This window comes from Vigna unguiculata, chromosome 1 (genome assembly GCF_037176805.1).
Source record: "Vigna unguiculata cultivar grain cowpea cultivar isolate G323 ecotype 2 chromosome 1, ASM3717680v1, whole genome shotgun sequence".
NCBI lineage: Eukaryota > Viridiplantae > Streptophyta > Magnoliopsida > Fabales > Fabaceae > Vigna > Vigna unguiculata.
Window position 1 is genome coordinate 33288805 of NC_140792.1, and position 12201 is coordinate 33301005.

The 12201-nt window shown below is 31.2% G+C and overlaps 1 protein-coding gene across 1 annotated transcript; it reads right to left on the reverse strand.

Moving 5' to 3' along the window:
* Positions 1-1338: 1338 nt before the first annotated feature.
* Positions 1339-8940, reverse strand: LOC114176286 (P-loop nucleoside triphosphate hydrolases superfamily protein with CH (Calponin Homology) domain-containing protein). The gene is made up of 20 exons (XM_085671693.1): positions 8815-8940; positions 8608-8707; positions 8342-8499; positions 7997-8149; positions 7552-7795; positions 6882-6991; positions 6545-6616; positions 6083-6163; positions 5745-5819; positions 5174-5255; positions 4696-4791; positions 4433-4606; positions 4234-4340; positions 3849-4024; positions 3561-3725; positions 3219-3469; positions 2873-3036; positions 2126-2697; positions 1727-1941; positions 1339-1642 (listed from the first exon to the last, which is right to left on the reverse strand). Exons 2-20 carry the CDS (start codon positions 8672-8674, stop codon positions 1563-1565), a joined length of 3042 nt encoding a protein of 1013 aa, XP_085527819.1. The 5' UTR covers positions 8675-8707; positions 8815-8940; the 3' UTR covers positions 1339-1562.
* Between the last annotated feature and the right edge of the window lie 3261 nt (positions 8941-12201).

A 12201-nucleotide genomic window follows, 5' to 3' on the forward strand; every position in this document is an offset into this window, starting at 1 on the left:
AATTTCATAAACTTACTAGTTTATGAATCAAATACATTAATAATCATATCTTTAAATATAAAAGTGGTAAAATATATCCATGTATTATAATTTATATATTAAATCATTATATATCTAAAATGAAAACAAATTTTAGTTATATTTTAAACTTCAAAAGTTTATATTTTCTTTTTAATTTAAAATAATAATAATAATAATAATAATAATTATTATTATTATTATTATTATTATTATTGTTATTATTATTATTTAAATATTTACTTTTTTCAATTTGAAAAAAATAGTCCTTTCACTATCCATTAAACTAGACTAACCTATAAAAGAAAATGAATTGGGATAAGTGAGAGACAAATATGTTTTATTGTACTAAAAATACATTGTAAAACTTAATCTTGAGGAGAAAATTATTAGGACTTTAATTAGATATGAGTTTAAAGTCTTACAAGTTTTTGGTCGGAAATGATATCCTCTCTTATAAGGAATTGTTGATGACTAATTGGAAATAAATATCCCCAATGTATATCCCATAAAAAAAGTCTTAACAAAAAAATCAGTCATACCAAATAAACACAAATTTACTAGATGGTCATTTAAATTAAATTGTTTGTTTTTCCACTTTTACTTATCCACTCAACTTGTTGAGTTATAGTAATAATGGAAGATATATTCATTCCTATTATAATAGAAATATTCAATTTTATTAAATGATTATTAAGAATTAATTGATATAAATATTCAATATACACTTTTCTATCTATTTATATTCCTATTATAATATAAAATATTCAATATACATTTTTTCTAAACAAATTATTAAATTATTATAAGAATTAATTATGAAATTATGAATGAATTGATGTAAATCGAACTCCTAATACCTTTTCCTATGGAATTGTGGTGGGAGAATCCAATTGTGATTCACATCACAAAAGTCTAATATTTCAGAACAAAGCATATTTGGATATATTGCAATTTCATAAAGTGCTTAATATAATTTACTCCTATGTTTGTCTATCTCTCTTCCTATCTTTTCCTACAACAAATAATAATAACCATTGGAAAAATTTTGGTAGTTCATGGCCCATTTTTTTAGATTTCTATCTTAACGAGAGAAAATGACTCAACTTGTCACGTTATCACACGATAGTCCTCTATTCCAAGACTCCACCCATGTGGGCAACTGGAATTGGGCTCCAAATTACGTACAAAACTTTCCCACCATACTATGTTGTCTCAAAATTATTACCATTTACGTTCATAAACAGTGTTCTGCGACCTTGATGTGATACACAGGTCACCACTTGTTGCTAGAGTAAAGAAGAACTTCAGACATGCACGAGCTTGAAAATTTTTAATTTCATTTTTTGAGTTTCTTGATTTTTTGTAATTACAAAGAAAGACCCTTTGGAAAGAGACAGAGAGATAAATACTCAGTGACATTTTTTACACTGTTGTTAACTTGATCATGAAACCAAAACTCTCCCCATCAAAGTGGAGCTTGTTCTAAACTAAGTCAGAAAGAAATGTTGGTAAGCTTCAAGTCGAAGCACCACAGTCACTGATTACAGCCACCGTTTTGAAGTCTTGGTGTCTGAATGAGGATTTGGAGGAGGAGTTCTAGCATTTGTCTCCTTGTCATCATCTTCAGATATGACACAAAATTATTGCCTTAGTATTTTGAATAACAGCATCAATGTAAAATAGCAGTTCTATAGGTTTAACTTACATGCTGCTACTGGCTTTCCTCCAAGTGAAGATCTACGTGAGTTGCTTGGCAGTGGTGCTTGAATCCCAGTTAGAGATTTTCTCCTATTCGTTTTGTCAACAGCTGAAATTGGTGATTTTACATTATTCGTATAGCCAGTGCCCCTGATGGGTGATTTTACATGATTTCTATGGCTAGTACCCTTCATGGGTGACTTCACTTCAACATGTTGGCTCCTGCATATTTTCACAGAGGAAGCTTAAAACTCTAGGATGACATATGGATAATCTTCATAAACACTTCCAGAAAAGAAAAGAAACTAAAAAAATTAAACTTCTCCATAAGTTAAGATCAACTTATACACTTGACTTCTTATAAGAAAATTCTCATATAAGTTAACAGTTAGAACATAGAACACACCTCTTATCAGGGCCATTGATCAGTTTCCCAATTGTTCTCAAGGATCTTCTTATTTGGGATCCTTTGCCATTTGTGCTACCCATCACCTTAGAGGCATGTGCATCATTTCCATCCCGAACGGATGGTTCAGGTGTTTGAGGCAGTTTAATAGGATGAACTTGCATGCCATCATTTAATTTTATCAATCTCGTTTGATAGGAAATGCTTGTAGGACTTCGAGGGGTTTTGGAATTGCCACTGCTGAACTGGCCATTTAGTTTTGACACGGCCTCTACATCTTGCATTGGGCGATATTTCTGCATTGATACTGGCTCATACTGTAGACCATCTTTCTTGATAGTTTTTGGACCTTCCAAACTTAATCTTCTGGAACGAGGTAACAAAAGTGGTGATTTAGCTCCACTTCTATCCTCTCTACTCACAGATTTATGGGTCTGTATGGCGCTGCAGTTCTCAATGCTAAGTCTCCGAGAGGGCAATGGAGTTTTCTCTGATGGAGTGTGCGGCTCTCTATTTCTTTGGAACATTCTCTGAGCATCCTTGGTTGCCAATGCAATCTTAAGGTTCTCAACCTAGTATTCATGTGAAATAGAGGGAAACTCAATCACTTTGACTTTATTTGATTTTAGAACAGAGTGATTCTCAACACTTCAACTCTTAGCATATTTTAATGATACTGAGTGAGGGTCTAATTCTCAGGCTTGAGAAAAGTTACAAAATGTTTGTGCAACAAATTTACATTCTAACCTGTTCTTTAAGTTGCATAACCTCACTGCTTTCTTTGTTCAAACGGGCTGCCCCAAGTTCCACAGTGGAAACCCTCTGAGCAAACTTTAAAGTACTCACTGTTTCGCCAAAGGAATCTGCTTCCGGACTCACGTGAGCAAACATCAATGTTTTTGCATGTCCACCTAATGCAAAATTTGCAAGAGAAAACGCATTACTAACGAACATTTAGTCATGTGGTTAGAAAAATAAAAGTAGAGTCCCCAAAGCTTTTCTGTGACATCATCTCACCCTACAATGGTGGACTTCTACAAAAGTGAAAAAGCTGGAATTGGAAGAGAGAAATGAAAATGACATTAGCATGCACCTAAGGAGTCTTGCAAAAGAAGAGTGAGTTTGCTGTTCCTGTAAGGTATGTGAGAATTCTTTTGAGCCAGGGCTGTGATCACATCTCCCAAACAAGAAAGAGATTTGTTAATAAATTGTGCTTCCTTTAGTCTTTCCCCTGTAACTTCAGACTTGTCTACTCGTTCACTTCCAGCTAGGTCTACCAAGTGCAAGCAACTGCGAATGGAGCTCCCGGATGTATCTTTGCCATGAACATGCACAGTAAGTACACTGAGACACGTTGATCAGCCTTATCAGTGCCTCAAACAACCCCAGATAATATCAATATATATACATACATATAAGAAAAGCAGAAATTCACCTGTGGGAACGACTACTCCTGTTGTTCATTGCAGTCGAACTGACAGCGCGATTAACCTCACCAAGTTTCATAAGGGTTATAACATCATTTGTAGACTTCACAGGACGCAATTTAGCATCTGGAAGGCTCATCCCATCGTCATTGCAGCTCCGGATTTCTAATTTAAGGTTTAGTTAAGGAGACAAATTACTTACAAATATTAAGATCAGCGGACTATGAATAAAACCTGCTCTTGCTTATTTCTTTAGAACAGTGTGAAAATGTAAATGAATATGAAAAGGATATTTGTTGTCAGTTTTGTCTTCTGCAAGTAGATCTCTAACTTGTTCATTGTAAATCTCAACCATTTGAACATAAATGTCATAAGTTATGATGTCATTCCTTTCATTAGACATTTGAAACAGATCATTAAGAGCCAGATAATTGATTCCCATATCCTTAAATGTTCCACCTGATGGACCACTCTGCAGCAAAAAAAAAATTTATTGAATCATCTAGGTTTTCAGTCTGCAAACATAATGAACAGTCGTTGCATGCAGGTTCTTGCATTGACCAGTGGCAACAATAGTGATGCGATATTAGTTTATTTCCTATCTGAAATGCAATTTTCATTTGGTTTTCTTCTTTTAGAATCAATGATGGAACTGAAGCAGAGTGATATTCAGTATCTTACCATGGTGTGAGTCTTCCCAGACCCAGTTTGGCCATAAGCAAAAATACAAACATTGTATCCATCCATCACAGATCTAATCAATGGTTGAGTATCCTTGTAAACCTCATCTGAGTACAAATCGGTAAATTTCAACAAAAAAATTGTAAGAGAAAAAGGTAGTCACACCGGTTCAAAATACTATTGGTTTCAGGAACTCTACCTTGGCCAGCCGTTGGACCAAAAACACGATTAAACTGAAAAAGTTTCCTTCCATCTTTCAGTGTTTTTGATGGATCTAAAATGAATAGAGAACCATCTTCCCCAATAAAATCAACAATATTCCTTGATTCAGCCCGGAATGATGGCCTGATTCTGCAGTAAACTCGAATATTACCTGAGTTCAAAACTAGCTTATTGTCAAGAATACACAAAAAGAAAGTGACATTATACATTAAACATAATCAAAACTAAAAGTATTTCAACCTTTCAAATCTTGGACCATATTGTATAGTTTCCTATTCTCTTCTACTACTCTGTGATATCCAATAGCTTTAGTTGACATCTCCTGTATTTGACTTCCTGAATGCATGAAGCAACATAACACAGGGCTATTAACAGAATTTTCAGAAGCAAAGGTCATTGTGTATAGACAGGTACAGGGTAGCAATTCACCTCTTAAAACACTGATACATTTCTTTAACCTGACCATCACCCCATTAATTTTTATTTTCTAGAAAGTCACCCCACCAACCCCAAAAAGCTAAGTAACAGAAAGATGAAGTTTAAAATCATTGGGATATACAGTGATGGATGTTTGTCTCATTTAACTCAACCAACATGCATCATTTTTATAGTGAGGAGATGTAGCCATTGAAAGTAAGCAACGAAAAGCAACTAAGTCTTATTTTGCCAACGATGAGGTTTAAAAAAAAAAACTGGCAAAGTTAATGGTTATTCATACCAATGTCATAAAAAAATCCTTGAAACTGTGACTGCATCTCTTCAAACTCTTTCTTAATTTTCAACTTCAAAGCCTTGAGATCCTGAAAAAAGAAATTTACACACCTCAACATAAGCAGTAGACCCAATCTGTGTTTCTAACAAAGAATTATCTCAGTACTATCCCTTTAGGTTCTGCTTGGAACGAATATCAGAAATAACCAGATTTTTACGACCTGGCACAAAAAGGACAATTGCCTTCATATTTCCTAAATCACTAGAGAACAAGTTTATACATCAGAGATATCACTCTAGTTTATTGCATATCTATTTCACTGAATGTGATGTTTTCCCTCTTCTTTACTCTAGAAACAGTATACGTGCAACAGAAAGCAATTGAAGTTTCAGTGAGACAAAAACTACTATAAAGAGTAGCGAGACACAGTATTTTGCAATAACCTTCTCAGTTGTTTTATCTGTTTGTTAAATTGTAATTCAGCCCTCCTACACTGAGCATAGTTCTACATTTTGATTTATAATTAAAATAACTCCAATTCGTTGCTTAAAGTGAAACAAGTTGTACAAATGCATACCACAAGTTCTTTTTCCTGCATGTTTAAAAGATGCTCCTGGCTGCACTTGCATTTTCCGGGACAAGTTTGGCAACGCTGTACAAATTGCAAATTGGGCAAATTAGAATCCAAAATTGAGATAAATTATACCCAGTGCATTACAAAACTGATGATCTAAATGTTGTGGTAAAAACACATTTTTTTTATGGGATAAAATTTGGTAAGCCACATTAACATGTCAAACTATGATAATCATTTCAATTCTTTCCTTTGAACATAATTATTCACTGCTACTCTATGTTTTAACCATCATTCGTAACTATTCTAGTATGAAATATATTACAGAAAAGAAAAGCTACCTTAGAATTGTCAGGAGCAGATAAAGCATCAGATTGTGTAGATGTGGAATGAAGTGATAACCCCTGTTCTTTATCAAAATCCTTAAGAAGCAATGGCAATTACATTAGGTCAAGAATAATAGCGACAGCTGAGGCAAAGAGAATATTGGCAATAAACCATGATATCATCAATGTTCGTTTCAGAATCTTGCAAAGTGTAATATAAGTGAATGCTAGGCTAGAAAGACAAATAAGCCTTATTCAGTTGTCCTTTAACACGACTTCAAGTTGGCAGCCAATAGTGGTAAGTTCTATGAATCAATATAAACTCATTCACTCTAACCACAATATTGGCTCTTTGGCTTACGAAACCAAGTATGATTGTTTGCAATTTTTTTATCTTAATCCCACACAATTTCAGCAAGAAGGATGGGAGAACAATACTCATCCGAACCAGCCTAAATTTGATATACTCAAACTAACCTCACGCAATCTTGTAGGTGGCTGTTCCCCATTACAACATGCCATTATCTGATTAAAAACCTTTATTGGATCCTGCAGTATTTGAAAGAAATTAGGTGGTAGATAGAACACTTGATGGCTAATCAATCTACTTCTTATTTCAGTATGTTAATTTTAAGAAAAATGCCAACAAGCACACCAAATTCAAAAATATAAAGTATAAAATATTAAAGAAAAAGTAAAACCCTTTCATTAGAAACTTTTCATTTTTCAGATTCCTTAAAAAGTGTTGTTTAGGCATTTGCTGACTGAATCCTACTTTCAATTAGACTTATTTGTTCATATGATTACTACTTACCTCTACCAGGTGTTCTTTACGGAGAGAAGCAATGATATTTCCATCAATATTTTCTTTGGCGTCTAACATACGGTCAACTAGTTGCTTGGCAAGTAATTCCACAATTTCTGCTGTGCATCAAATAACAGTAGTAGCAAGAAAATTACAATCATTCAAGTGCACAGAAGAATACAAAGACAGTTTATCAAACAAAGTCTAAATGGAAAAACCAATAACAATTGTCTGATCATATGCAATCAAAACAAAATATAGTTTATTTTTTAATAAAGTAGAACAACATTTTCTTTCTTTCATTATAGCAAGAGATGAATAATAATAGTATGTTGGAGTTTTACATTGTTTTCACTCAAGGATTTAGAGTGAATTAGCCCAGATAAAAAAACCCAGTCTTCTTTTATTCATTGAGTAAGCTTTAAAAATTTCCAACCACACTCGATCATGTAATTGATTTCTTTTTCAAACAAATTTTATGATGTAAACAATTGATTGTTGAGTGAAAATTTAGAAAGAGCATATTAAGAGTCGTCATCATTCCAAACTGATTTTCCTCTTAAGTGATGGCAACAGGCAAACTCTGGTAGCTTGCATTATCCTGTGAAGCTCGCCTTCATCTCAGATGTAAATCAGATCATACAAATACATTAACAAGATTAAGGGATCAAGATTAAACCTTCTCGATTTGAAAAATTACTCGCAGAGGGAGGAATCTTTTCCATTGTGGTAGACAAATCCAAGTGCCTACAAGCATCAGAGGGTGGTGCAGATGCAGGTCTTGAATGCATTCTCATAGGTAAAGGAGATTTTATGTATTTGTTGTATCCATTCTGATTGTTAATCTGCTTCAACTCTTGAAACGATTTAAGTGCCAAAATGCAATCAACCACTTTGGCTGCCGATCCCATCTCTAGTGTATCCTGAAAATAAATAACCAACATACTTGTTCATACATCTATAATCAAACGCTACAGCACTATCAAATTTAGAGATAAAAATACTTTTTCTTTTCTTTTTAGATTACACCAATTGCACAAAGCTACATACATCAAAATAAGCACTGCGCGTGAATTATTTAGAAGTGCAAGTGGAAAGTGTGAAAGCTATAAAAAAAAACATACCCTTTCAAGATCAGAAGCTTCAAAAGCCGGAAGATTTAATTCCTCCATTGCAGCAAGAAAGTTTCGTAAATTTACGAAATACTGATAGGCGGGCAATGGCTGAGAATCCCAGGTAAGTGGTTGTGACGTCATTTGATTATCCACAACCACAACCTTAAAAAAACATCATCAAATAGTGGTTTAAGCATTATGTAGGGAGAAGAAAAAGAGAGAATAAAAATGAAAAACTCAAACTTCCCAATATGAACCTGCTACCAATTGACCACTCAGTTAAATATACCATAGCTTTTTATTTGAATATACAATAAATAAACATAAATTGTATTAAGGATCGTAATTTAGTACTTTAGGCACTGCTCCTGGATGAATCTTGTTAATGGCATTGCAAAGAATCAGACCATTTTTCAAGCAAGAAATGAGTTCTCTCTCTGTAGGCTGGCTCGATATACCTAGAGGACCCACTAGGCTTTCTAGCCATTGAGTTGCCTTATAGCGTCTGCAAGCTGCGTAATTTTAAATGGAAGTTTTTCTTCATCAGTAATCATCATCAAGTAAACATCTTGGAACACAAACAAGCGCAAAAGCCTTGTCTGAGGAAATCACAAACTAACCCGCTTCTTCAGCTTTTCTTGAAGCCATGTTGAAATCACGAGTCTTATCTACCGTACCACCCTCCATGATTAATAAAAAAGAAACCCAAAAACCCGGTTCCTGCAAGGTTTTAAGAAATGAGAGTGAAAACCAAAATGATCACACAAAAGAAGCACAACCCAAGATGGCCCTTTAGTTTTTGTTCCTAAACCAAAATGCATTCATACCCAAGTTGATGAGAACCCCAAAAAATGATCTTTTTTATGCGGGTCTTTTTTGCAAAGGATTCAAAAAGAAAGAACCCAGAAAAGTGAGAAGAGTAGAAGAGTGGTTGTTTTCTGGAGTTAGAATGGGGTTTTTGCTTTGGTTCGGGGTTAGCTTTGAGTTCCGAGCCTCAGCTACGGAATCGTAACGTTAACTTAGATTTTGAATTCAAATTGGTCACGCTTTTGGTTCCACTTAGCGATTATTTTCCGTCCGTTTTGCATACTGAGTCCACTCATCTAACGGTGCATATATTTTCTGATGGAATTACTCGAAATCAGGGCAATATGTTTGCGCGTATATTATAAAAGGAAAAAAAAAATTCTTACACATACGTGTTTTCAGGTTAAATTAGTTAAATAAAATAATGATTTTAATCTTTTTTCGGTATTATTAAGTTTCTAACTATTAATTTTGAAATATGGTAATAATTTACTCACTTTTTACTAAGGTAGCAAGTTACTTTCATACCATTCAACTTGGAGATGTAGCAATTGGAAGAGTGGACCTTTTATTTTCTTCACTTTCTTAAATAAACAATTTTAATACTTTCAAAGTGTATTCACACATCATCCAAGAAAAAAAAATTGTTTTTCTCATTTCAAATTACTGTTATTTTATTCTTACTTGGATGTCTTAATTGTCTATTAATTTTAATTAAAAAACATCTGATATTATAATTTTAAATGTTTTAAATTTGTTGTTTATTAATTTTAGTTTATAAAATAACATTGTCTTTCTTTGATCAACAAACTAAAATATTAATATATTGACAAATAGTCGGTCAAACTTGTTTGGAATATTTATTGTATCAATCATAATCAAGTTTTTTTTACGATATTTTTATTATAATTAAATTAACTTTATGAAAATTAATATTAGCAAGATTTAATTTATTACGTACACATGCAATATTGATTCGCATGTGGGGATACCGTGAGATTCATTTTAAAAAATGTGAAATCAAAACAGTTCACTTTTCTTCATATTTATTGTCTAAGTTTATTTAAGTTTATTTCAGATGTTTTTAGGACTATTTGTTTAACAATGTGTTGCAGTGAATTTAAAAAATTATATTTAATTATTTTCGTTTTTTATATACAAAACACCTAAAACGTACCATTTTTAATATTTTTAAATGTTTTAGAATATATTCAATATTATGTCAACGTGTTTAATGTTTTTTAATCTAATTACAAGTTAAATTCAATTTATATTCCAGTTAGTTTAAAATTACAATGTGTTATTGGTTTTTAAATTCAATCGAATTCAATTCAACGTGATTTTTTAAATAAAATCCAAACACATACTTAAAAGTGAGCTTACTAAAAAAAGTTTAAATTTTGACTTTTTAAACAACATAATTATGCCTACCAACTTACTTAAAGTTTATTTGTGATGAAAATACTTCACTACTGTTAAACAACAACGTTAGTTAACAAAATTTGTTATTAGAATAAATTTTTTTTGGTTAAAAATATATTTTTAAATAAGAAATTTCATGAAAATAATATTTTAAGCATTAATAATATGCAATCAATGATAATACTTATAAAATTAGCTAGGTTAAACAGTTATTCTATCGCCCTTAAGAATTGAGTAAGTTTTTGTACAAAATGTTTAAACATTATAATAGCTGACTAAAGGTGCACAAATTCTCGCCATGTATTAGCTTTTATTTTATTTTAAATTTTAAACATTTTTTTCTTTTAAAGGAATGGAAATTAAAAAATATAATAATAAACTAAATATTATTAAAATAAATAAGTCAATATATTATTTCAAAGTTTAATAATTTAACTATGATCCAAATGAAATTCGATCCATGTGATACAAATTTTAAGACTTTAAATTAAAGCTATTGGTTATCAAAACTGCAAAGAAAACCTTATTAGTGTATGTTTTGCCATGTTCTATATTTTGTTGAAACTAAATAATACACACCGATCATTATAAGAAAATATAACAATAACAAATATCAATAAATTTTACCAAAAAAAATTCATTTGTAAAACAATATTTATTGATCAATTTTATGGATAGATTTTAACATTTTAATTACAGGTAGAAATATTAATCAATAAAATCATTCGTAATTTAAAAATTTTAATTTTGTCAATAAGATGGGTTCCAAAGTCTCATCCTTAACTTTGACCATGTCCTGATAAAATTTATTGGTAATGTATATTTTTTAAAATTCATCAATAAATTTATCTGTAATTGAATTTTTTTAAAATTTATCGGTAATTGAATTTTTTTAAAATTCATCACTAATTATTTTTTGGAAAATTTTCGATAACTGTATTTTTCAAAATTCATTGATAATTTTGTCGGTAAATTCATCGATAAAATGAATATCAATTTTACCATCAAATCACACCAAATATTTGTTATAATTTAAATTGAGATGAGTGGAAAGAGAAATAGAATAAGGGCGAGAAAAAATAAGACGAGAAGGAAGAGACGACAACTATGATGACAATGAAAGCGACAACGTAGACAACACAGGAGAATGATGAGTAAGAGAAGGAAAAAGAGGAGAAGAAGGAGCTAAAGGTGGCCTGACGTGAGGACAATAGACATCAACAAGGGACACAAAAATAGTGGCAGCAAAAAAGAAGAATGTCAAATGACAATATTTACTAATGAATTTTACCGATGGAAATAAGAAAAAAGAATATCAAATCACTATATTTACTTTATCGACTGAAAAAATTCTACCTGAAATTACTAACGAATATTTACCGTTGAATTTTGGTCATCAATAATTATCGATAGATAATTATCAACGAATTTTTTATCATTAGTGAAATTTATTAATGAGCATTTTAACAACAGATTTTTTATCGTAAGTTGTCAATAATTTTATTTTATCAAATTTTTTAAATTATTGATGAATTTTAGTCATTGATAATACTATATTTTATTATAGTCAACTGTTTTTTATATTAATATTGACACACTTCACGTTGATATTTCTCTTTGGTTATATATATAACAAAATTTTAATGAATGTTTACTACAATTACAATTTTTTTGGACACAAATTTTGTATTGTTTAGTAGTCTTGAAATCAATTTTGCTTGTATCGTTCTAATTATGATGAAATTTTACATTCTTTTAAGCATCAAGTGCAATATTTTATTAAATAAATATTGTATATTATATAGTATCAATTATTATATATGAAAATTTTATAAAAAAATATGTCTTTAAATCAATTTTCGTGTCTTCTTTCTAAACTTAGGTGGCTCGTACGTGCTTAATTTTTAAAATTTGAGTTGGTCTTAGTAAAACTAGTAAAAAGAAAAATAAAAATTGTTAATCTATTTTTCATTTGAAATAAGTTT

Bases quoted from the DNA above. Each gene is read 5' to 3' on its own strand.
- LOC114176286 (XM_085671693.1), bottom strand. From the start codon at position 8,674: ATGGAGGGTGGTACGGTAGATAAGACTCGTGATTTCAACATGGCTTCA. The intron at 7,796-7,996 runs GTATGTTTTTTT...ATTTATTTTCAG, and splicing joins AAGCTTCTGATCTTGAAAGG to GATACACTAGAGATGGGATC. The intron at 4,792-5,173 runs GTATGAATAACC...TCATGCATTCAG, and splicing joins AGGATTTTTTTATGACATTG to GAAGTCAAATACAGGAGATG.